This window comes from Carassius gibelio, chromosome B18, assembly GCF_023724105.1.
Source record: "Carassius gibelio isolate Cgi1373 ecotype wild population from Czech Republic chromosome B18, carGib1.2-hapl.c, whole genome shotgun sequence".
Lineage (NCBI taxonomy): Eukaryota > Metazoa > Chordata > Actinopteri > Cypriniformes > Cyprinidae > Carassius > Carassius gibelio.
In genome coordinates, this window is record NC_068413.1 from 23,419,502 (window position 1) to 23,445,157 (window position 25,656).

General features: G+C 35.0%; 1 protein-coding gene across 7 annotated transcripts in view; it reads left to right on the plus strand.

Annotated features, from left to right (window-relative positions):
* The first annotated feature begins 11,469 nt into the window (after positions 1 to 11,469).
* The window catches only part of dmxl2 (Dmx-like 2), a 61,385-nt gene continuing 47,198 nt past the window's right edge, over positions 11,470 to 25,656 (plus strand). For 5 of the 7 annotated variants that reach the window (XM_052582441.1, XM_052582442.1, XM_052582438.1 and 2 more), the window contains exon 1: positions 11,470 to 11,864. In XM_052582441.1, coding sequence (XP_052438401.1) covers positions 11,778 to 11,864 — 87 coding nt within the window. In that variant the 5' untranslated portion in view covers positions 11,470 to 11,777. The remainder of the gene's footprint in view (positions 11,865 to 25,656) is intronic. The other 2 variants (XM_052582437.1, XM_052582439.1) reach the window with 1 other exon arrangement.

A 25,656-nucleotide genomic window follows, 5' to 3' on the forward strand; every position in this document is an offset into this window, starting at 1 on the left:
TCACCAAATTGGGACAGCTATTGGAAATAGCTGGACCTGATTTTAAGAATGAGGAGGGAACGGCTCAACGTTTGGGATTTAGATCAATGCGTCTGATTGCACAGCTTTTAGAGAAATGGTCAACAACTCTTAATGCTACAGAAAGGACTCTGCTGACTGAGTATGGTGATGGCCTCTGCAACCCAAATCCTAAAGACTCTTTTCCTTGTTTGTTTTTTTCTTTGAATTTAGAAGGGTTTTCTGGTGTCTTTTTTGAAGTTGTTGACTCCATGTGTGTAGATTTCTTTTCATGCACTGGGAAAGTTCTGTATAAATGTTGTGTAATTAATTTTAACAAAAAAATGTTAAATGAGAGAACTGATACTCCATGGCGTGCTTTTTTTAAGTTGAGTATGGATAAGAAGCCTGAGTGGAGAGCACTATATAAACCACCGTTGACCAAAAAAACAGGTGATTTGCAGTGGAGAATTCTTCACGGTGCTGTCGCTGTCAATGCTTTTACTTCAATTATAAATCCTGAGATTAATGTGGGTTGTCCTTTTTGCACGGAGAGAGAGACTATCTTTCATACATTTGTGAATTGTGCTAGATTGGAATCTTTATTTTTGTGTTTAGGCAGTATTTTTAAGAATTGTAATGAATCTTTTTCTATGGTGCTATTTGTTTTTGGTTGTAAATATGTAAGGAAGAAAAGGTTTATTTGTCAATTGCTGAATTTTATTTTAGGCCAGGCAAAACTGGCCATCTATGTAAGTAGAAAGAAAAAGATGGAACAAAATTTGGAACCAAATGTGGTTACATTGTTTTCAAACATGGTACAAGCAAGGATACTGATAGATTTTAGATACTATAAACATATGGATGATCTTGCTGCTTTTGAGGAAATTTGGTGTTACAATGAAGCTTTGTGCTCTGTTTTTGAAGGTGATTTGGTTTTTACACGTTTGTGAGTTTTTTTTTTTTTTTTTTTTTTTTTTTTTTTATATATATAAATGAATATTGTAATTTAATTGTGTGGTAAATTATATTTGTAATAAAAGGATGTTAAAATTCAAATTCTCTCTCTCTCTCTCTCTCTCTCTCTCTCTCTCTCTGAGGGTGTTTGTGATAAACAGTGTCATGGCGCTCTCTGGTGGCAAACAGGGAATAAAGCAATCAATGAGATGGTCAAGGTACACTTCACTGCTTTTAGATATGCTTATCTGCATTATAACAGTATATATGAAGACATTTGTCCGTGGTAGCAGTGAGAATTTGGTTAATATAGGTTTTGAAGGTATTTAAGATGAACCTAGTACAGGCTGGTCCCATACACAAATGTATTGTCAACGAAAAGTAATAAAACTACCATGCAGAACATATTTGTTAAATGTAATACAGTACATCAGAGAGCTGACGGTTTGTGGTTTGCCCAACAGAGAAACCTAAATAAAATATAAGAGATGTCTCGCTCCATTTTCACTGCTCTTAACACAGAAAGCTCACTCAGAACCTTTGCTTTTAAACATAGATCTAGGTCATACACCCTGCAGATGGACGCCTTCCAACTTAATGCTTATTATGTGTCATAAAAGCTGAAAAAAATTGTAGGCAATCTAGTACTTTTTGAGAACCTTTTATGGTCTGCTTTATTAGTCTTCTGAAGCCATTGTGTGAGGTACAGAACAAAATGTATGTTTTTATTTTCCATTCCACACATGATATTTTATTTTATTTTGATGCGTTCAGAAATGTGTCATGTAGTCTTTGTTGTGTAACAGTTAAGTGTCTTGCATTTTGAGGTTCACTGAAGATCCGAGTGGTCAAATTCTAAAGAACAAATGAATGATTTGTTTCTTAGTTCCTTGACATTTAGCAGAGGACTTTTACCTTATGAGCAATGTTTAAATTGCAGCACAGTGAGGGTGCACAAAGATTTGTTTACTCTCTGATCAATAAGATCGATACTAAACAATTACAGGATTTTGGCCTTTAAGTTTAACTGGATACTTTAATTTCATTTATTTTAAAACTTGTGTGTCATACTGTATTTAAACATATTTGTAATTGCATTAGTAATGACAAAGTTGCTATTTAGTGCAAGCGATTTATACTAATAACAAAAACAGTTAAAATGATAATCAAATATTTTACATGCACTTTACAGTGTGTCTTTAGTATGGTGTTTACTGTACTTTTTAAAGCATATTGAAAGATTAATAAAACAATGATTTAAAGTATACTTTGAAATAAAAGTTTTTTATTACTAATTTTTGTTCACTACTAAGTTACAATGTACACTAAAAATCTTTAGATGTTCTTTACAGGAACAATTCTTTACAAACAAATTTCATTAATTCTTACAAAGAAACAGCAAGTCAAATTTAATTTCATGCTGGCTGTAAAATACAGCTCATATTAAGAGCAAAAGCAAAGTGTAATTATGACAGAACACTGATCTCTGTTGGAACTCTTGTCCAGAAACCTGTCAGTGAGGAGCAGTCAATGGAGATCTCAGTAGCTGAAGGCAATAGGCCAAATCCATACACAGACATGCAAGACTGGCTGCAGATTGCTGTGCATGTCGACATGTAGCCATTCATGTGACTGCTTCGAAATACTGCTTATGGTCAGCAACTCTCATTTCTCAAAAATCACACTCTCAAAAATCACATTTATTTTCTCAGTTGAGAAATGTATTTTTAATGACAACGTGTAAGCTTTTAATGATAGACCCACTATGAGCTCAAAAATTATTAGGTAATAATTTATACTTTGTGTGATTTTTTTTTTTTTTTTTAAGTTAATTTGACAAATTCCTAATGAAGAACTATATCCATAATCCCTGAAGCGTGATCCACCAATCAGAGAACACATTATTGAACTGTGTTTTTTTTTATTACATAAACATGCAAAAATAAAAAAAATAAAATAAAAAAAAAGTTTAACCACGAATGTTGACACGATACCAAATTGTCTGTATTCAGTACTGATAACACTGAAAATTTATAATTCTCTGTACCAAAGCAAAACACACACACAAAAAACCACATTATTTATATTAATAAAGTTAAATAAAAATAAAATTGACAAAAATCAAAGCCATTTTTTATTCTTATTTAATATTTATTTGAAATACTTGTATTTCAAGTTTTTACACAATGAAAGTGTGAAAAAAGTAAACAAATTTCACTCACAAGTTGGTCATATTTCTGCTGCCGCTGAAAACAACTGTAAAGTGTTGTCTGTTTTAGGATTTGCTGATGTGTTCCAGGATCTTCATCAGTCTGCAGCTGCAAAAGGAAAAAATAATAGCTATACTTAAAGCAGTGGACTGAGTCTGACCAAATGCAACATTAGATCATTGACACAGCTTAAATATAACTTCTCAGTATATAACAAACCTCATCTTTCATCTTTTAAGATTAAATCTATTTTAAGTCAAGTGTATAACAAAAGATGGAAACTGTAGTATTAAAAACACTTTACAATATGATTACATTTGTTAGATAACATGAACTATCAATAAACAATAGTAGCACTTATTCTTCTTAGGGTTCATTTCAAAATAATACATCAAATCAAACGTTCACTCTGTTAAAATTATTTATGCACAATGTACAAACATGCAATATATATATACAGTACAGACCAAAAGTTTGGACACACCTTCTCATTTCAAAGAGCTTTCTTTATTTTCATGACTATGAAATTGTAGAGTCACACTGAAGGCATCAAGGGCTATTTGACCAAGAAGGAGAGTGATGGGGTGCTGCGCCAGATGACCTGCCCTCCACAGTCACCGGACCTGAACCCAATCGAGATGGTTTAGGGGTGAGCTGGACCACAGACAGAAGGAAAAAAGGGCCAACAAGTGCTAAGCATCTCTCAGGGAACTCCTTCAAGACTGTTGGAAGAGCATTTCAGGTGACTACCTCTTGAAGCTCATCAAGAGAAAGCCAAGAGAATGCCAAGAGTGTGCAAAGCAGTAATCAAAGCAAAAGGTGGCTACTTTGAAGAACCTAGAATATGACATATTTTCAGTTGTTTCACACTTTTTTGTTATGTATATAATTCCACATGTGTTAATTCATAGTTTTGATGCCTTCAGTGTGAATCTACAATTTTCATAGTCATGAAAATAAAGAAAACTCTTTTAAGGTGTATCCAAACTTTTGGTCTGTACTAATATAAGTAAATAAGTAAATAAGAATCTGAAAATAAAGAAGTTTTAATAAATATTGTGTGTGTGTGTGTGTGTGTGTGTGTCTGTTTGTGTGTGTTTGTGTGTGTGAGTGTGTATATATTAGTGGTGGGCATAGACCATTTTTTTTTACCTAGATTAATCTCACTGTGATCTTGAAATTAATCTAGATTAAAATGGCTCATTTGAATTCTGCCGAAGGCATTCAGAAAATGTGTGTTACCCAAATAAAATAATGGCTAAAAGTAACGTTAAGTCTTTGAGAATGGGTTTCTCAAAACAGGTGGTGCATTAGACCAGGGCCACATCTCCTGTTTCCAAAATGCATCACAAACTGCTTGAGAAAGCTGTAAACTAATTCCACATTGCACAAGGTGCAAACAACCTTACGTCTGTTTCACACAAACTCCGTCTGCATACGCACTGCAGACGGAGTTTGTGTGAAACAGGCGCGAGTCTTGTCGAGGTTTCCATTGGGAATCTTCTTAAAAAAAAAATCCCTGAAGCAAACCCAGCGGCATCTTAGCATCATCCATGTTAGCACATCACGTTTGATGTGGTAATTTTACAGTAGGCATACACACAGGTTCAAAGACTCGTTCTTGCCTCCTACAGTGCAATTCGGCTAGGTATACATCTGCACTAAAATATCAAGGTGAAAGTCATCATAGCTCGCCAAGTATATATATTTTTTTTATCGCCCGATAAGAGTTTCATTAACGCCGATAACGACCCACCACTAATATATATATATATATATATATATATATATATATATATATATATATATATATATATATATATATATATATAAGTTCAAATATTTATTAAAATATATTTTTATATTCAGATTCTTATTCACAGCATTATACAGTATCTTATTTACATCATAATAGGTTGTATATTAACTTATTCAGAGAAAACCAGTAGTTAATCAGACATGACAACTCTGCAAATATTCAATTTTGAGACTTTTAGGCGAATCAGTTTCATCCTATAGATGCATCACATTTCTGATTATTCTGGGTCTCCCCTAACACGTATTTGTACCTGAATGAACGAAGTGATGCCATGTCAACAGAGAAGAGAAGTGGTACAAAAACTGAGCCCTGAGGCACAACAGTAGAAATATGTTGCGACACCTCACCCCCCAAAGATACTTTGAAGGATCTATCTGAGAGGCAAGACTCAAACCACTGGAGTGTAGTTCCTGAGATGCCCTTTGCCAATTGGCTTGACAGGAGAATATGGGGGTTAATTGTGCCAAAAGCAGCGGACAGATCCAGCAAGATAAGTATTGAAGATTAGGAAGCCGCTCTTGCCAGTCTTAGAGCTTCAACAAGTCTAGCCTATTTATAATAATATTTTTTCTTGAGTCTATATCCACCCTATTATATAAATTTTTGTAATGCATTCTTATTTGCGATTAATGTATTATTTGTGAATTATACATGCAACATAGCCATTCTTTGGTCAAAATTAGGTACAAGGTAGCTGTCTGTTTGCAAAAGTTTTCACATTGGCAGCACATCTATGATGCCTGGAACAGGGCTAATGAATTGTTTTATTTGATTGCATTTCTGTGTAGAGACACGTGGTTCTAATCCGGTGGCATCAGCAGGTTTGATTATAAACCTGTGAATAATTCAGAGTGTGTGATGGGAAACAACAGCTACAAAACCTGAAGCAGTTCATGTTAATGTTATGGCTGGTTTAATGTGGACTGCGTTTATCACTCTTGTGTGGTGTGCACTGAGGGGTAAGAATTAGCCCTTCTTTGAGTATGTATTAAATCATGTAAGTATTTATTGGGCATAAGAGTGCAAACTTCTCTGGCAGCCAATCTGTTTTCCCACAAGCACTTCTAAAATGAGAATTATTGCACTTCTTTATCAGGCTGATGTGACCTGTGATTTGATGAGAGTTCTGAGATCAGGGTGATCCTCTTTTCAACACCGAAACAAGAACTGACCTTATTTGACCATATTTGAAGGTCGGTCATATGGCGGCTTGGGAGAATCAATTGGCTCTGACATGACTATTATTAAATAACTGAACTCTTCATGCTTCATTTCCCCATACACAATACCTAAACCTGTTTAGTCTGAAATAAACATTAAATAAAAATTCAACCTATAAATAAATGTTATTGGTCTTACTCTGTGCATCGTCTAAATGCATTCTAAAAAGAAAAAAAAAAAATGCCATTGAAATATAATAACTCTCTCCCCCTCTGAAAAATCTGTTAGATGACGCACAGGCATAGAAAAAATAATAATGACCAACAATAAAGGGTTTGGTTCAATTGGTTGGTTTTGAAAGCCATCTGAAATCAGAGTTAGAGTCAAAGTAGACCTGTAGAAGGAAATCAAACCAAGTGCGGAAACAGTCTAAGAGCAGATGTGTGATAGGCCATCAAATATAATTGGGTTAAAATGTGCTTTACAATAGGCTTTTCATCAACCCAACAACTAATCCACAATCTCAGAGGAACAGAGAAACCACACCAAACCTCCACAGTCACTCTGATCTCTGTGGCTTTGTGTGCTGTAGGTCAGTAGATCACATGAGTTTAGTGTAAATGGGTTTCTCTACACCAACTGTGAGAGATTAAATCAGACTGGAGTTAATCACAGTTACTCTCAATCATAGAGTTCATTCAGTGAGATGAACTTAGACTAAACAAGGAGTTCATTTCATGAGAGTTCAAAAAGGGAATTATGACATCTCTGCGTATAAATTGTTATTAGCAAACTGATTGCGTTTTTCAGATGAAGGTCAGTAACAAATATGTTTGCACTGATCTTAACATTTTAAGATGTAGTTTAAATAGGCAAAATATGAGAAATCTACTGTTATGTTCATACTTCTTCTCTGAAGACTCTTCAAAAGAAGAAAACGGTGCTTTTCGCACAAACACAGCCTGGAGTGCCACATAGCATTTACCAGCAATGGATACTGGATAAAGTTTATGATTCAAAATGAGAGGAGAGCGGGAGAGGCTACTGAAATACTGATGTACCAGAGGCCTAATGTGTATCTTTGTCATGCAGTGTGTGTAGAGGAATCCCCTGTGTCAAAAGACCAAGGGTGCAAGCACATGACTGTCATTCCCTCTCAGTGTCATTCTTGGTATCATATACTGTATAACATGCATGCGCTTAAGCTCTCTCGCAAACATACAGTGCAGCAAGACAGCAACAGAGCCATTTTCACACATTTAAAAATACTCTGTGGTGGTGTTTATGATTATGTCTCTGTAATGCACAAGTCAGAAAACATAGCTGCATACTGTATATCTTTTATCATACAAGCTTATTAAGTCACATTCTTGAAATGACAAAGATCCATTGAAAACTTCCACATCCCAGAAGTCAATGGTCAACCCAGATAAAGGTTTAGTAGCTGTTCATAAAGTGGAATTCATGAGAGAGGATGTTTTGTCCGTGGGTGACCTCTGCAAACACAATCTGGGACACACAGATCACATGATCATGAGCCCCCGGTCACTGAATCAGTACAGACTGAGCAAATGTGTGTGTATACCTCTGTATTGCCTCTGAAGGGCAGTATACTAAATGAAAAAAAAAAAAAAAAAAAATGATATTTAGGCAAAAGAAGAACAATTTAAACATTTTTTTAAAAAAAAAACATCTCCAATCTGGAGCTCTTAATGGAAGGTTTTTTTTTTTTTTTTGGAGCATTGGAGAGCATTTCAACCTTCTCTAATAGTTGCAAATGAGTCCCTCAGATGTCCTCAGTGTGAAAAGATGGATCTCAAAATCATGCAGCCACTTTTGGAAAAGGTTCAAATAGGCAGAAGATGCTGGAAAACCAAAGAACATGCAGGAGCTGGAGGATTTTTCTGAACTGCTTAGGACCAATGCAGGACTCATGAACAACTCAGCAAAACAGAAAAACAGTAGCGGATTATCCAGTAAACTACACACCTTATTAAGATTCAAGTTTTAAGTAAACTTTTGAACGGGGTCATTTTTATAAGTTCAGTTATTATTTTTTCTTGTGGACTATATATATACATTTTTTATGTGAAATAGCTTATTCAGGACACTACTAAATAAAAGTCAGTCAAAGTCACCTTTATTTATAGCGTTTAAACAAAATACATTGCGTCAAAGCAACTGAACAACATTCATTTGGAAAACAGTGTCCCAATAATGAAAAATAACATGCTTATTTTCATGAGCTGTCTTATTTTGTTAAAAGTATTAACATATTTGCATTTTCTGCAAGGGGTATGTAAACTTATGAGCATAACTGTATATTCACATAAATTATATATTATGTAAATATATTTAATATATGAACAACCATTTTTCTGCAATGTATACATGCACACATATATTATGTAAACAAAAACTTATATTTTGGATGCGATTAATAATGATTAATTGTTTGACAGCACTAGACTGTATGTATGTATTGATCCCCAAAAGGAATATAGATTCTAAATCATAGAGAACTAAAACAATTATTGTGTCATGTTTAATGTTAAAGTAGTAAAAATTTTACTGTTACACTGTACAATGCAACACAGTGACTAAGCAAGTTTAACAGCAAGCCTCTGTGAGCTAGGCATTGCATAAATGTCCACATGCACTGACAGCAAAGGGTACAGTGTGTCACACACACATTTACACACACACACAATTGCACACTAGTCTCCATGTTTTATTGGGACATTCCATAGACATAATGATTTTTAAACTGTACAAACAATATTTTCCATCCTCTACCCCTCACTCAAATCATTCTGCATTTTTCAGATTTTCAAAAACTTGAAAAACATTCTCAAGCATGTATACTAAAATCTAAAAAGAGACATTATTCTGACTTTATTTCATATGACAAAGGATGCAGTATTATGCAGAGTATTATTTTGAACGCCATGTGAGTATTATGTGTCATAAAATGTTATGAATCTTGTGTTCTGTAATGGATTACACATAATATGTTATAAATATCATGTATTATTGTGAGTGACATGTAAATGTTGTCATTAATTCTTGAAAATGTAATTGAATGTTATAAATGTCATGTGATGTTATGTTTGCTACATGATGATTTGAGTCAAGTGGTGTTAAGATGTAACATATTATGATGGATGTCATTTCATATTACAAATGTTACAGTACAAATGTTATGTTGTGAAATTATTATGAATGTAATTTAATGTTATGTCTTGAATGTCAATGTGAAGGATATAACATACTGTCTAAATGCCATGTCCATAATGTTATTTTTGCTACATAATAATTTCAGCTAAGTGGCATTATCACTGGTATGCAGTGTTATACATTTTACATATTATTATGAATGCCATTTAATATAATTGTTTTTGTTTTGTTTTGTTTTATCGTGTCATGTAATATCACAAATGCCATGTAATCTTGTGAAAGGCATGTATTATGAATGTCATTTAATATTATTTATATTATATTATTTAATAGGCTATTACGGACATTATAATTGGTAATGTAAAAAATTGATATGAATGTCATGCACTGTTATAATGTAATGTTATGTTTGCTATCATTTGAGTTAATGGATGTTATGAGTGTTACGCAGTACGCATTATGAATATCATCCTTTATCATGTTTTGAATGTTATGCAATATTATAAATAGTGTGCTATGCAATGTTTTGAATGGCATGTTTTATGTAATTTAATGTTAAGAATGTCATGTCATCACTGTCAATGTTAGGCTATACATTTAATGTCATGTTATAAATACCAAACACTGTTATGAGTATTACTATAAATGCCATGAAACTCAGTGTTATGTTATCGACATTTAATAATTAGTGAATGCCATTTATCACATTGTTTTATGATGTTATGAAAGTCGTGCCGTGACTGTCAATGATGTAAATGGCATGTGACATTATGAATGTCATGTAATGTTATTAATGTCATTAAATGTGTTTTCAGAACACACCAAACCGACGCGTGCAGGGGTGTTGGGATTCCCTGATCGGGATCAGTTGTAACTCTGACAGTGAATACAGTGTTTATTCCTTCAGGGCAGTATGAAATCACACTCAGTAACTCAATGTCTTTATTATGCACACGAGCCCTGTGTGATCTACATTGAACGGGACACACCGAACACCCCCGCATTTCTCTTCCTTCACCCTCGCTCAACGATCAATGACCGCGTGCAGCAGACGCGTCACGCTCGTGCTCGCGCTAAGGAAACAAGGAAGCGCTTTAAAGGCCCTAGATGTAGAGACACTAGAAAGAGCAAACGCACCAGAATTTACAATAACGAGAATGTCATAAAAACAAAGCATTTATGTTTAGACAGCAGTTGTATCAATATAATGGGTTTAAACATAAATATTTATGCGTAAATGATTTATAGACACTAAAAATAAAGTGTCATCAGAGCGTATTAGGTCTGTCTTCGTCAACGGGATCACGTATATAAAATAGGCTAATGAACGCCCATAATCACAACGTGCGTTTTTCTCCATTGTTGTGTATTCATTTTTTTACGGAGGGCCAAATTAAATAATTGAATAAATATTGAAATATATAAATAAATAGTTAAATACATAACTGAATAATTCTGTACATAAATAAATGCACATTCATTCATTCATTCATTCATTCATTCATTCATTCACTCGTTCGTAGTTTGTTTGTTTTGATTGTTTATTTCCTCCACATTTTATTTTTAGGCTTATGGTTGTCAGCACGTGCATTAAATAAATAAATGATTGAGTGAATGCATGTATTAATATTTATGCATTTATTTATGCATTTAATAATGTACTTAACAATTAATTTATATATTTTAGCATTTTTTTATTATTTAATTTTGATTCGATTTGGCCATCCGTATTTTCCTCCCACTACAGTACACTGCAAAACTAAAATAAATACTACTACTACTACTATTACAACAACATCCACTACTACAACTACTACTACTACTAATAATAATTAAAATACTGCAGATTGAACTTTCATGTATGTACAGTATATAATAATAATAATAATAATAAAATAATAAAAATAATAATAATAAAAATAAAATATTATTTTATCATCTAGTTACTTTTGAATAATCTGAAACAAAGAAACATGTTTTATTTATTTATTTATTTATTTATTTATTTATTTATTTATTTATTTATTAACTTTGTCAAATATATTTATATCGGGGGTCTTTGGCTTGGCTAAGAAAGTGAATCTAGTTGCTGTATATCTACACCGTCGCTGTCATTAGGTCGCGCGCACTGAGCGCACGAGCGCCGCTGCAGTGATCGTGCCGCGCGCTCCAGTCCCTTCAGCAGTAGCAGCAGCAGTGGGAAGAGGAACATATAATCCGCTCCTTAGTGTTGACAGCGACGCGACCAGAGAGATTTTAACTATTCTATGCAGGAAAGCGGACACCGGTACACATATTTCAGTAGAGCTCGTGTGTTTAAGTGCACGGGTGTTTAGAAACGGATGAGCGGCTGCCAGGCCGGACTGCTGTCGGATGGGATTCCCGGAGAGAAACCGAGCGTCGCTGCTGTAAATAATTTAACATCGGCGTGATCAAAAATAAAATAAAAAATAATAATGCATCTACACCAGGTGTTGACGGGAGCTGTTAACCCGGGTGACTGCTGCTATTCCGTGGGAAGCGTACATGACGTCCCGTTCACGGTAAGAAATAAACCTGCGTGTCGGCGCGTTATTTTACGCCTGTGCGTGAGCGATGATCAAGCGTGACGCGTGTGGATGCAGCCCGTGGGCATCATCACCACCACCACCACCACTACCATCATCATCCTCACGATGCTTGTATGAGTTCAGTGTGCCATCTGTCATCCTCAAGGTTATCAGGGGTGTTTGTGTCCCTGCAGATCAGTAGCAGGCTCGCGCGCGCACACACACTCCTGTGGTGTGCAAACTCTAACATGCACGATTGTATGACATGTTTATAGTCGGTTGCAAAGCTCATTCACAATAATATTGATGTATCATTGAGCTCGAAGGATGATATTGGTTGTAGCTAGTACCTAGACAGCAGACGACTTCCCAAAATGCATCAGCCTATGGTGGTTGTCTTGGTAGGTTATTATGAGAAACTGCCATTGTGGTTGGATGTTGAGTCCACCAGCTGTTCACACCGTGACGTCACAGAGTACAGTTGACAGGCCAGAGTCTCTAATGTAAAGATCTAATCACTGAATGTTGTGCATAGTGCACTGTGGTTAGGCCTGTATTGATGATGTTTAATTCAGAGCCTCTAGTTGCACAAGTAGGTCTTCATAAAAAAGTGTTGCTTAAAGGTATAGTGAACTCAAAATAACTAATATGCATGCACAAGGGGGTGATTGCTTTACATGCATTGCATGTTTATATCTAGAGTATGATTCTAAATAAGGCAATCAGTACCACCTGCTTTACAGTTTTTTGGCATTTATATAACTATAAAACATGTAGAATGTCTAGCAGGAATGTGATCCAGCAAGCTGTTTGGCAGCATATTCCCTCGCCATTTCAGTCTGATTGAGCCCATCTTCAAGACTGCTGTGATCAGGGCTGGAATATTACTAGCTGTTCATAAATATCTGCTGTCAAATGATGTTGGGTAGACGATCGTCTCGAATCAAGCTGCGCCTTTTTAAGGGAAGGTGCTCTGTTGTGTGCTTTGATTTGTCTGACAGTCATAGCAGCGGCTTCCACAGAGAAGGAACAAGAACTGAAACCTGTGATGCAGTCTGTGTATTTCTCTGGTTTAACACAGGTTCTCTATCAGAAAGTCCGGACACATGCTTTCACATGATTAGGTCAGCACTGACAGTATCAGTTTCTCTTTGGAAATGATTGTTGTTGGCTTGCGCAAGAGCTGTGTTCGGGCATGTGTATGCAGGTGCTGGTGAATTCTTGTTGTTGTGTGATGTTGTTGCCAACCTTTTCGATTTTGAAAGCTGCTTGTTGTCCAACGCAATATAATTATATATAAGATATTTGGTCCCACTTTATATTAGGGGTCTTTAAATTTAACGCACATAATGAACTGTTATTTACGATGTACCTGTTTTGTTCATATTGTATTGCAAAACACTTTTGCTACTCTTGATGTGGGTTACGGGTAAAATTAGGGTTGGTTTGGTGGTCAGGTTATGTTTAAGGGGTAGAGGTAGGGTCAACAGTGTTATTATGTAATAAATTATGTAATTACAGAAATTAATACAGATGTAAATACAGGTTGGCATTCTCAAATAGAAGTACAATATTAAAACTTGTACCCAATTAGTGCATTGTATTAAATTATTCATTTAAAACTAAGTACATAGTAGTTAAAGACACTTAGTATAAAGTGTATCTAGATATGTTCAGTATTTCTGCTGCATTGTTGACATAGGTATTTTTTTTAATTTTCTGAATAGAAAATTTAATTATTACATATTATGAATGTTTTGTATTTTTTAAAATTTCTTACACCATCTCACCAATTTTTTTTAATTTTATATTATATTATATATTTTATACTCACCAATATTGCATTTGTAAAAAAAATATAAAAAAATAAATAAATAAATAAAATGCAGTAAAATTAGTAATATTGTAAAATAGCCTAAATTAAACTTAAAACTACTATTTTATTTTGGCATATTTTAACATGATTTTAACATGAAAAGCTGTAATTCAGCATTATTTAAGTATCACACATGATCTTTCAGAAATTGTTCACATTTATATATATATATATATATATATATATAAATGTATGTGCGTGTATATATATATATATATATATACTTCTTTTTAATTGTAATAACACTTCAAAATATTACTGTTTACTGTGTTATCAAATAAATGTAATCATAGTGAGCGTAAGAGACCTCTTTCAAAAACATTAAATAATCTGAATTATTCCAGTCGAAACATTTGATCTGTGATGTATATGCAATTAATTGTGATTAATTCATCATCATGCCAGTTTTTGCTAAGAAGATTTCCCAAACTAAAAGATTTAAAAGACGTTTATCATTTATTATTACATATTATCATTTCAGCTTTGCAAAGCATTCAACAGCTAAAGAGCTTTGCATTGGGTTTGTGAGAGCTGTCAGTCTCACTTTCTGAGTGTCAACCTTTTACTTTTTTTGCTTCCTGCTTGCTGCATCAGTGTGACAGTTTCACACAATACAGCAAACCCACAGACTGCCAAAGAAGGAACATATTTAGTTTATCGTTTCATTCATCTCTTGCTGTCGTGCAGGAATGAATGGTGTTTTTCGGGCTTGTGGAGGGTTTAGGTTGTAGTGTGTGTTTGTTAGATGTGGTATAAAAAAACATCCATCACAGCGTGTCTGAATATGTTACGGTCACGCCATACTCAAGGCTGATACACACTTTCACTTCTGCAGGCGCTTCATTCCGGGCCTGTTGGGATTATTAGCCAGCGGGAGTGGAGGGTGGATCATAGCACCAGAGGATTTCAACGCCTTTGGGTTTTATTTGGGCGCTGTAACCTCACCGGAATATGATTTCATCAATAGCTGCAACATTCAGAGATGCTTAGAATATGTTATATGCAAAAATATGGCTCATACTTGCTAGTAAACTCGAGCTGATGTTTATTACTGAACTTATGATGTGTCACATAACAAGCAGCCATGCTTCCGAGTTCTTTAAACAAACGGCTTAGTGATGGATATGAGCAGCGTTACGTTTCTCAGTTTTCTGTTCAAACAATGGCTTCCCAAAATGAAAATTCTCTCATCAATATCTCAGCCTCAAAAAAAAAAAAAAAAAAAAAAAAAAAAACACCTCGGTTTTATTCAGGAGCGTTGAATTTGGTGCAGCTGCTGATATTTTTATGAGCAAAAAGTAAGGCCCAATCCCAATTCTACCCTTTAGCCCTTCCCCTTTGCCCTACCCCTCCGTTTCATTCTCTTTTGGTTGGAGGGGTAGGGGTAAGGGGAAGGGCCAGATAGCAGTTCAAACGAAGATTTTTTTTGGGACCACACTTCAAACTAAGGGGTATGAATTATCTCGGCAACATGGCTGCTACAGCGAACAAAAAGACACATAAATGTAAGCTTTTTTGGCATAAATAAAGATTTTAATGAAAAGTAATAATTTGTTTTATGTTAAATTCAATTGTGAGTTCATATTAACGGTCATGTTAATCAAAGAAATGTTAATGAAAATGAAAAATCGCTAATATTTGCTAACGTCATATCATTACATACTGCATGATAGTGCCACAGCATATGTCTGATCAGGGCGACAACTGCCGTAGACATTGATGGGGGCTAATCCCCCCAATAATTAGATATCGCGAAACCATTTTCTCAAATACTGCCTATTCGAGAGAGAAAGAGAGCGAGAGAGAGAAAGAGAAATGGAAGTTGCGTGTATTCGCGTCTGTGCGTTTATCTTTTTAGAGTGAGTTTACTTAACAGCGATTGTATCCTCTCGCCGCTGGAAAATATAATGTATAGCGATTCAGTATTTAAACTGTATTTAATAAAAGTCATTGGGGCAGTGTTGACAAGTTTATTTTCTCCCGGATGTGTGAGCTGCGCGATTTCAGATATGTGTGTGTGTCAGTAAGCATCTCATTAATACAGAACGATAATTAAAGGCTCTTTTGCACACCAGTATATGTGTGTATTGTAAGAGCTAGATGAGGAATGATGACGTGTGACGTCATGGTAGTGGTGTCCCAATCCTTAGGTGAATATTGTCTCCCCTACCCCATGACACTCTGTTTCGCGGAGGTGTAGGGGAAGGGGAAGGGGTATGAAATAGAATTGGGATTGGGACTATGATTCTTATGAATTGTAAATCAATGACATCTTTGTAACAGTAATGCAGACTATATATAATGCATATCAGTTATCAGTGTCAGTCATATCCCAATAATGTCTTAGTACGATGATATTTAAATACTTAGTTTTTCAATCAAAGTGCTGTAGTTTTTATTGTTGTTGAATTTTTACAAAATGGCCCTGATTTATCATATTTAATATTCATATTTGAATGTGATTTTTCTAAATCTGTTTTATGTATAATCATTTAAGTTGCTTCAGTGCAAGTGTTCAAGTGTTTATCTTGAAATATTTCTAACAATATAAAATGTATTATGTTGAAAATTGTTTCAGATATGATACATTCGACATTATGGGTTTAATTTAGGCTTTTACGCACACTTTGATCATCACACATCAAATATGCTACAAGAAAACTCATATGTGCTTGTTTGACATCCAAGAATGTTTGTTTGTTATTCGTTTTACACAACTATTGGTTAAAGGAACATTCCAGATTATTTTCAGTGTAATGTAAATATAAGGCTTCTGTGGGCTAATTTCGATTTACTTCAAATAAAGTTGCAAATAATTTAGATTTGTGTCTCAGTTATTTATGGGAAAATGTTTTGTAAGTACCACCACAAAGCACCTTCTAGAACAAATTGTACAAACATGAATTTTGTTGCTAGTGCATTAAAAGAGCAAAGCAGTCCCATCAGTGTTCATTTATCTGCTCTTGTTTGGAGACTGACGAGCTATCTGAGCTCAGTACAGGGTGTACTAAATCTGATACTTTACAAATGAAGGTCTTAGTATTTAAACAGTGCAGGTAATGATTGTCCGTAGCTGCTTAACGTACTGTGGAATAGCCCTTTATGAGCTTAAACTGTTCGGTGGGAATAGTCTTGATCTCTGAGGCTATTATAATCACTGCACACATGTCGGATCACGAATGCTGACAGGCACGCCGAGCCGAATCAGGCAGGCTGATTCATGTTGTCTTCTCTCAGAGGATCATGTTCTCTAAGATTGATGAATGATGTCTTGCTCTAGTCGTGTTCAGTCTCACAGTGCAGAGGGACATGAATGATAGTCTACTGCACTGAACAAACACACATTGTCTAAAATGATACAGGATACAGGTAAACATATTTGTTTAATAGTGTTTTCTCAAGTTTGAGATTCAGTTTAGTTTAGCATTATGGAGAGTTCATGCAGGTTATATGGGTTCAACCTAACTGATTCAAATTTAACTGAGTTTGATAGAATAGAGTTGTATTTAAATTAGCTTCATTAGCTTCATGCACTGAGCTGAATGGTAATGGAGTTGAGTTTGAATTGATATTAGGCCCCATCCACACGAAGATGCGTTTTTGTGAATACGCACACATTTTTATCGGGTAGGCATTTCGACAACACGGATCCGGCGTTTTCGGTTAAACTGCTATTTTTTTGAAACCAGGTCACCGAGTGGATAAATCTGAAAACGCCGTCTTTGCGTTTTCGTGTGGACGGGGCCATCCGTATAGAGCATCACAGTCCCGCCCACAGCCCGAGAGAGCTCTGGTGCCGGAAGTAAATTTCCCATTCATTTCTCCCATTGACTTTCGGAAAAATCCGTATCTAAAGAGTTTTAGAGCATGTGTGAAGATAACCAGGTACGGCTGAACTCATAAGCATATAACATATCATTTTGAGTGAAAAAATTAAGAGAAAATCCAAAAAAAGTCAAAGGTACAAGACTGTGTTCATGTTTTCATTTCGAGCGCAGGAACTACTCATCCCATAAACCACTGCGCTCCATTGAATTCCACTGAAGCCACAACCGCGAACGAGGCAACGAGCCTTTTGAGCGACTTCCAAATCTGATAACGGCCGTTTGCGCGAACTTTTTCCTCCACTGAATCTTATTTTATATAGTGAATGTAGTGAATTTACAATCGTGTAAATAAATAGTGTTTTATATAGGTATTGTGTATTGATTTTTATATTTATCATCGTGTATTTTATATATTGTGTGCGTGTTTGAAAGTGGTTAACAACAACGTCAGCAACATGGTGCAGTGCTTTGTACCTGACTGGAATCACCGCTCAGTCTCAACATGTCGTTGCCATTACACAAATGTTCAGTAAATGCACAAAAAGATATGCCTAGGCTAAATATTGTTTTGACAGTGGCATTATAAAATGCTTCATATGACTCATACCATGAAGGCTACAGTAGCCTAGCTAAGTTACCAACCTACCTGCAAAACTCTCATGGCAGCCATGGAGATCATGATTGCACTGATAAGTCTACCGTGCAAAAACGCAACACATGTTTTTATTTTATTTTATTTTTTTATTAATGATCTTCAGTCATCACAGACCTTTGCGGGGTTTAACCAGGCGGTTACACAAGCTCCACCTACTGTCTATGGCTCCACCAATCAGATGCAACACTGTGGGATAGTGGGATTGTTCAGGATTGTGGGTAATGAAGTACTTAGCCAAGACATCGCGAATAAAAGGCATTTATATCAAAACAAGGTTAATGCCCCATGATCCTTTTACGTTTATATGAGCATATACTATCGCTTAGTACAGCCGTAGCTGGTTTTAAGTCTACCATGTATGGTTACGTTTTTATGGTTTATACCCCAAATGTCAATGCAGAAATTTTTACTTCCGGCACCAGCTGTGGGTGGCACTGTGATGCTCTATTTTTTTCTGAAATGATGTCATCACCCCACGTGTCGACCATAGTCAGACACCACTACGTCATGTAAGAGCAACAACAACAATGGTTTGTATACAGTGCGCAAGGTTTATGCACATGCTTCAAGTCTTCTTCTTCATTTTTAGTGTATCACTGTGGCAAAATTACAGTGCCATATACAGTGCCATATGATCTGGCATGTATACTACTTTGTTTTCAGTCGGTTTCACTGGTTTTGTGAGGACACAGATATTTCTTGATATGACGCCATGTGGACGGGATTTTTTCTTTTTAGAATGAGGGAAAAAAATATTTGATTGGGATAAGCTTAGGGCTGGGTATTGTTCAAAATCTTTCGATCCGGTGCCAATTTCGATACCTCAGTTTCGATACCGGTTCCTAACGATACTTTTTTCGATACCGTATGTTTTAAAATACATTTCAACATCAACACAAATACAACACAAACACAAAACTTTCCTTTTTCACCTTAATTAAAACAAATTCTGGTAACAATTCACACTCAGTATAACATTATTAATACAACTGGTTGTGCTTTTTGGATAGGGGTGCGCCATTCAAGGGCGGACTAGGACCAAAAAGTTGCCCTGGACTTTCTGGCCCACAGCAGCCCACCACATCATAATGCAAATGCCCCTGTTTTGATGTCATTGATTATTTTAATATTTAATAAACAGTTTGGGGATTTTAACCAATAGGGCAACTCCGTTGAAAAAAAAGAAGAAAAAAAAGGACCGCAGCTGTTCATTTAGCGACTCCTGGTGAGCGATACATGCTCATCAAGACACAAACATTCTTCTAGAACTCACACTTTGCATTCAGTTAACAGATCCATATGAATCATGCATGAAATAAAAGTTTTTAAATTCATAAACGATAGCTTTATGTGCTTTACAGATGAACTTGAAGACTTTATTCATTCGAGATGTTCAATAATAGATAATCTTTGGCTCGGTAATACAAGTTCATGATCCGATTAGTGAACCGATGATTCTTTTGAGTCAATTTTTTAAAATAATAATTTATTTTGTTTAACGAAACCAGTGTGGAAATCAGTGTTTCACAAACTGGATAGATCTGAGGTGCAGGGCTCGCAAAATCGTTAGCCCCACAAGGAGAGGGAAAAACACTTATCCAAACAAATGCTTCATTAACAAAGGCTTTGGTTGCAATACTTTTATCGCATATGTTGCACTTTGTTGACTCGGCATCCACTTTTATACCTCTTTGGCTTTGTAAAACGGAAACGTTTTGAGAAAAAACAACTACACTTGGTACGCTTAGGTAGATGATATTATAGGATATATGTGATATTTCGATGATAAGGCGATCATCGATTAAGATATTTTTGACATATTGTCCAGCCCTAATCTGATGTAGACACGGATTTAGGAGTCGCTAGTTGTTTTCCTTTGAAAGGATTCACGCTTTGGGCACACTTGTTAATGTTTTTTTTTTTTAAACAATAGCAGTGCCAAATCAATACTTTTAAAACTATACTGGTGCCTTAACAGTGCCTGAACCGATACATAAAAAAAAAAAAAAACATTAAAAATAGAACATAAAAATTATTTTAAATAAATATACATAGCATTCACATGCTCCTCAGATGCTCTCATTTCCCGAGTTGTGCTTCCCGTACTCTAAGGCTAATAAATGTATTTCACAATCTTAGGGGTCATTATTTAATGCAAAATCACACATAATATTTCTACTGTATCTGTCAATCACGCTGATATTTAGTTAAGATGATTGAATTGACTGAGTGCTGTCTGTTACTTTAATCAGTTCTCTGAATGACTGTATGGCATGCCACGTGCACTGTAATAAGTTTTATATTGAATATTAAAATTTCAAATGAAAATACTAAATTGATTGTTTTATAAAGTATGCGTTCATATGTGTTAAGGGCTAGATTTTCACTGGAGGAAACCGCTGTGGTGTGATGAGCGTTGAACGCAGCAAACACTTTACAGTAAATGGGAAACTGGTTGCTACCTCGTGACCTTATGTAAACTGTATTTATTACAAAGAACTGCATAGATACAGATATTATAACAATCGATCAATAAACACACACCTTGTTTCCTCTGTTTCTGTTTGAGTCCGCTTGCGCTGATTCAGTTGTAGTACATACTGGTTACATGGCACCAGTTTCGGTACTTAACCCTTAGTATAAGTCATTAAAATTCGTAATTATGTCCCCACTGGATAAAACAAACGGCTTGTTTATAATGGGTTTTATTTTTTATGTCTTTTCACGCCAGTGTTCTGACTGGGACACATGGCATCAGTGTATAGAAAGGGGCTTAACATTTCCGTCACAGGCTTGAGGTATTCGGCCAATCACAAAGCACTCGATAGTTGGCCAATCAGAGCACACCCCACTTTTCAGACGAATGAGCTTTGTAAATAAATTACATGTTTCAGGAAGGCGGGGATAGAGGACAAACAATAATTTACATTATGTGGCAAATAATGTGTTTGTTGAACATTAAACCACATAAACACATTTAATTACGCCTAATACACCAAACATCATATGACCCCTTTAATAAATATCAGCCTTTTTTCTTATATAGCCGATATGCTGATGGTTGGAATGCATTTCATTCCCCATTTATGGTATGAAAAGAGTAACGTGGTAAATACTGATATCGTAGGATGAATGAATTAACTGAAAATAAATAGTTATAAAATACAAACAGCTGTAAAATTATTGGTTAAGGCAACCAATTTAGAAAATGGGTTAATAGCTAAATCTAATTGGAATTATGCATTCATGTGGTGACATAATGTGTCTGTCTTCTGTGTATGCACACTCAAAGTAATGTGTGTGTTTGCTCAGTGGAGTCTATAATGGGAATGAGTGTCATTTTTAACTTGTTTGCTTTCAGTGCCTCTGTGCTCTCTTCCCATTAATAAGTCATAGAGAGGATGAGAACACACACACACACACACACACACACACACACACACACACACTTCTCAGAACAACAGGTGCAGCATTTGCCTCTTCAGTCTTGACTGATTAATGGCTTGTGGCAAACTGCGTGTGTGGATGTTCACAATGTACCACGGCATCAATGCTGAAATATACAGAATACAGAATAAGGCATTGTTCAATATTGCATTTATGTAATGTTTTCTACATACTGCAGAGTATATACTGGATAGTGAACATTGTTTTATTTAAAAAATGGAATGGTACACAGTAGAAGTAAATGTTTCCATTAGTGGTGTGGTACATTTTCACCTAGCCTTGTTATATTAGTGAGTACATCCAGTTATATAATCAAAATTTTGCCTTTGTAATTGCCTTTGTTCTAATTGTATTAAAAGTATTTCTTCTTCTGTGTCAAGTGAAAAAAACAACAACAAAAAAAGTAATTTACAAGGGATGATTTTTGGTGTGGCGGTGTGCCACTGCAGAACAAATGTAGCAGAAACACTTTTTTTTTTGCTTTTTTTTGTGCCCTGTACATTTTGGCAAGTAGCCGATCATGCAGTTTCAAAATTTCTGAAATACCATAATGAGTGGTATTGTGCTATTCAAAACATGACTAAAAAGGCAGAACTGAGCATGTGCATTAGATCAGTGCCAGGAGGAATTGTAACCCAGAAAAAAAAGAGGATGCATCAGTAAGCATATTTAGCTCATCAAATGGGCACATCCGTTTAAAGTCCGACACTGTGTGTGTGTGTGTGTGTGTGTGTAGATGTTTACTTCCCCACTCTATGTAGAGCATTACACTCTTTCTGCTGTTGTTTATAACTAATTTTGCATGTGAATACATTGTGAATAGTCACAACACATTGTGTTTAGATGGTATAATTGCAGTATCTGTGTAAATGTTATGTCGGTGAGTAAATATTACCCTTCTGAATCGTTTCTCTTTCTCAGTTCTTTTATGACACACATTGCTAGAATATACTACATTGCCAAATCAGTTACACTTCAGTGAGTCGTTGAATCAGTGATTTAAACAACTTTTTCATCATTCTAACATAAAAAAATTGGGGTTTTAAATATATTATATATACACTAACAGACAAAAGTTTTTGAACCATAAGATGTGTAATGTTTTTTTTAAACAAGGCTCTTATTCTCACCAAACCTGCATTTTTTTTGTATATATTTTTACAATTTAAATAACTGCTTTCTAGTTGAATGTATTTTAAAGTGTAATTTATTTCTGTGATGCACAGCTGAATTTTCAGCATCATTACTCCAGTCTTCAGTGTCACACGATCTTCAGAAATTATTTTAATATCCTGATTTGCTGTTCAAAAAACATTTATTATTATTATTATTATGTTGAAAACAGATGAGTATATTTTTTTCAGGTTTCTTTGATAGAAAGTTCAGAAGAACAAACTTTATGTGAATTAGAAATATTTTGTTATAAGGGTCTGTCACACTTGATCAATTTAAAGAATCCTTGCAAATAAAAGCATTAATTTATATACACTTGGGATAATGATAATGGTAATAATAATAATAATGATTAGCTGCTCATAATAATAATGAGCAGCAAATCAGCATATCAGAATGATTTCTGAAGATCATGTGAAACTGAAGACTGAAATAATGATGCTGAAAATACAACTTTGACCACAGAAATAAATGGCATTTTAAAATATATTCCAATAGAAAGCAGTTTTTTTAGACTGTAAAAATGTATCACATTCACAACATTACTACTTTTGCTGTATTTTGGATAAAATAAATGTAGGCTTGGTGAGCAAAAGATAATTATTTTTAAAAAAGAATCTTACCGTTCAAAAACTTTTGGATTTGTAGTGTATATTAAAATGTTTAATAAATCAATCAGATTAATTAGACCCTCTTAAATAGACTGCAGCAATAATATTTTGTCACACTTAATTTGATTTAGTTCAGAATCATAGGAGAATCGTGATCCCTATATGAGACCAAAAAAATCGTGATTCTCAATTTATCCAGAATCGTGCAGCCCTACCATACACGACAGCTATTGTGTACGTCAACTATTGTGTACGGCATTAATAGAACACTTTATTAATCTAAACTTATTGTCAGAATTTGTTGTCGTGCTGCGTCCAGTATAGACACCATCTTTGATTTATATGGGTTCTAGAGTATTATCAGGCGGCAAGGAAGTCGACCGGAAGTTGAAGTCGGCCGCGTGCCGCCATCTTGTAGCAGAACTTTACTTGCGTTAGCATCCCATTGACCTCCCATTCATTTTGGCGTCACTTTGACAGCAAATAACTTTACATCTGAGGTGTTTAAAAACTCCAGTTGTCTATTATTTATTTCTAAAGATACACGACAATGTATAAAGGGCTCCATTACCTTCTATGTTACATTATGGCCCCGTAGAAACAGTTTTTGTAAAAATATTCTAACGATTGCGTCATAACCACGTGACTCTCTGTCGCATTACCGTACAGACAGGAGGAGACGCTCGCAGGCAATTAACTTAATATGGCGTACTGGCGTTGCATTTTAAAATACTATACAAAGTAATTAATCAGAATACTTACTCCTGCTCACTCACGCCAAAGAACTCCCCGCTCAAGCTCGCCGTCTCTGCAAGATTAATGGTGCAGTTTGCGCGCACAGCTACTAGAAGATTTACATCTGTCAGACAGGTTGATGACGTCGTCAAGCTTCGTTTGAGTCTGCGCGTCAGAAACGGAAGTGCTAAAAAACGCTAAAAACGGGCTTCACTTGTCTCAGTTGAGTTCTAATGGGGTCGCTGTGTCCATTTCTTTTACTGTCTATGAGTATTATGCCGCTTGTGTCCGTTGTAGCCACGCAGATGCACACAAACACCGAATTCCAGTCACATCTGTGTGTGCCTGAAATGACACAGAAACATGGAATTATGTCAAAATGCATGTCTCTGCAAGTATCCTTGTAAACACAGTTGCCTATGGCTTAGGTGAAGGTAAAGAATTGAGAAAGAAAATGAATGTGTAACAGTGGTTAACAGCAGTTTAATGTTCTTGTTGCTTTCTGTCATGAATGTTAATCAAACAACAGAACACGGAGAAAAATCACTTTCGTAGCTGTAACACATCGATTTAATTTATACAGTGAAGACCATGCAGTTATTTTACATTATATGATTCAATTTCTGTACCTGAATAATGTCAGTCTTACCTGAAAAATATAAAGCACTGTATATTTCAGTTGTATCTTTGTTTTGTTAAATTTATCTGTGTTAGTAATTTGTTTAATATCTATGCTGATTTATTCCTTCAAAATCACACCAATCATTGATATTGTCTTTTTCCAAATAGAGCTTTTTAAGTCATCTGGTGATTAACTATACTATGCCGTCTGACAAATAATATTTTGTACAGAATTTGTTTTGTTTTGGCAAGTAATTAATTATTTTTCCTAGAGAAAAAAAGTTGGATTATGCAACAGACATGCAACTTGTTGTTTCCTTCAAGGAGAAAATAAACCATTGGTATTGTCCCCTTTTCATACTATTTCTGTTATGCCGATTGCTTTGAAATAATCGAAAACTGACCAATAAATATCAGGGGACGATTCATCAAAGCATTCCTTAAAATGTGTAATAGATGAGTATCAATAATATCGCAATGTATTATTACAATTTGAAGAAACTTCTATCTGAAAAAATAAATAATATATATATATATATTTTTTTCTCTGTGATTGCAAAGCAGTCTTAACTCCAGTTTTCAGTGTCACATGATACTTCAGAAACCATTCTATGATGCATGTTTATTTGCTGAAGAAAGAAAGAAACATATCTTTATATTATCAGTGTTCAAAACAGTTTTATTTTTTTATTTAATCTATCAGAGTTTTTTCCGGGATTCTTTGATCGATAAAAAAAAAGGATTTATGTGAAATTATATATTTGATATATTTAATTTCAGGCATGTAGAATCATAATATGAATGACCAATAAATGTTGAAATTCTTGTTGAAGAAGTGGAC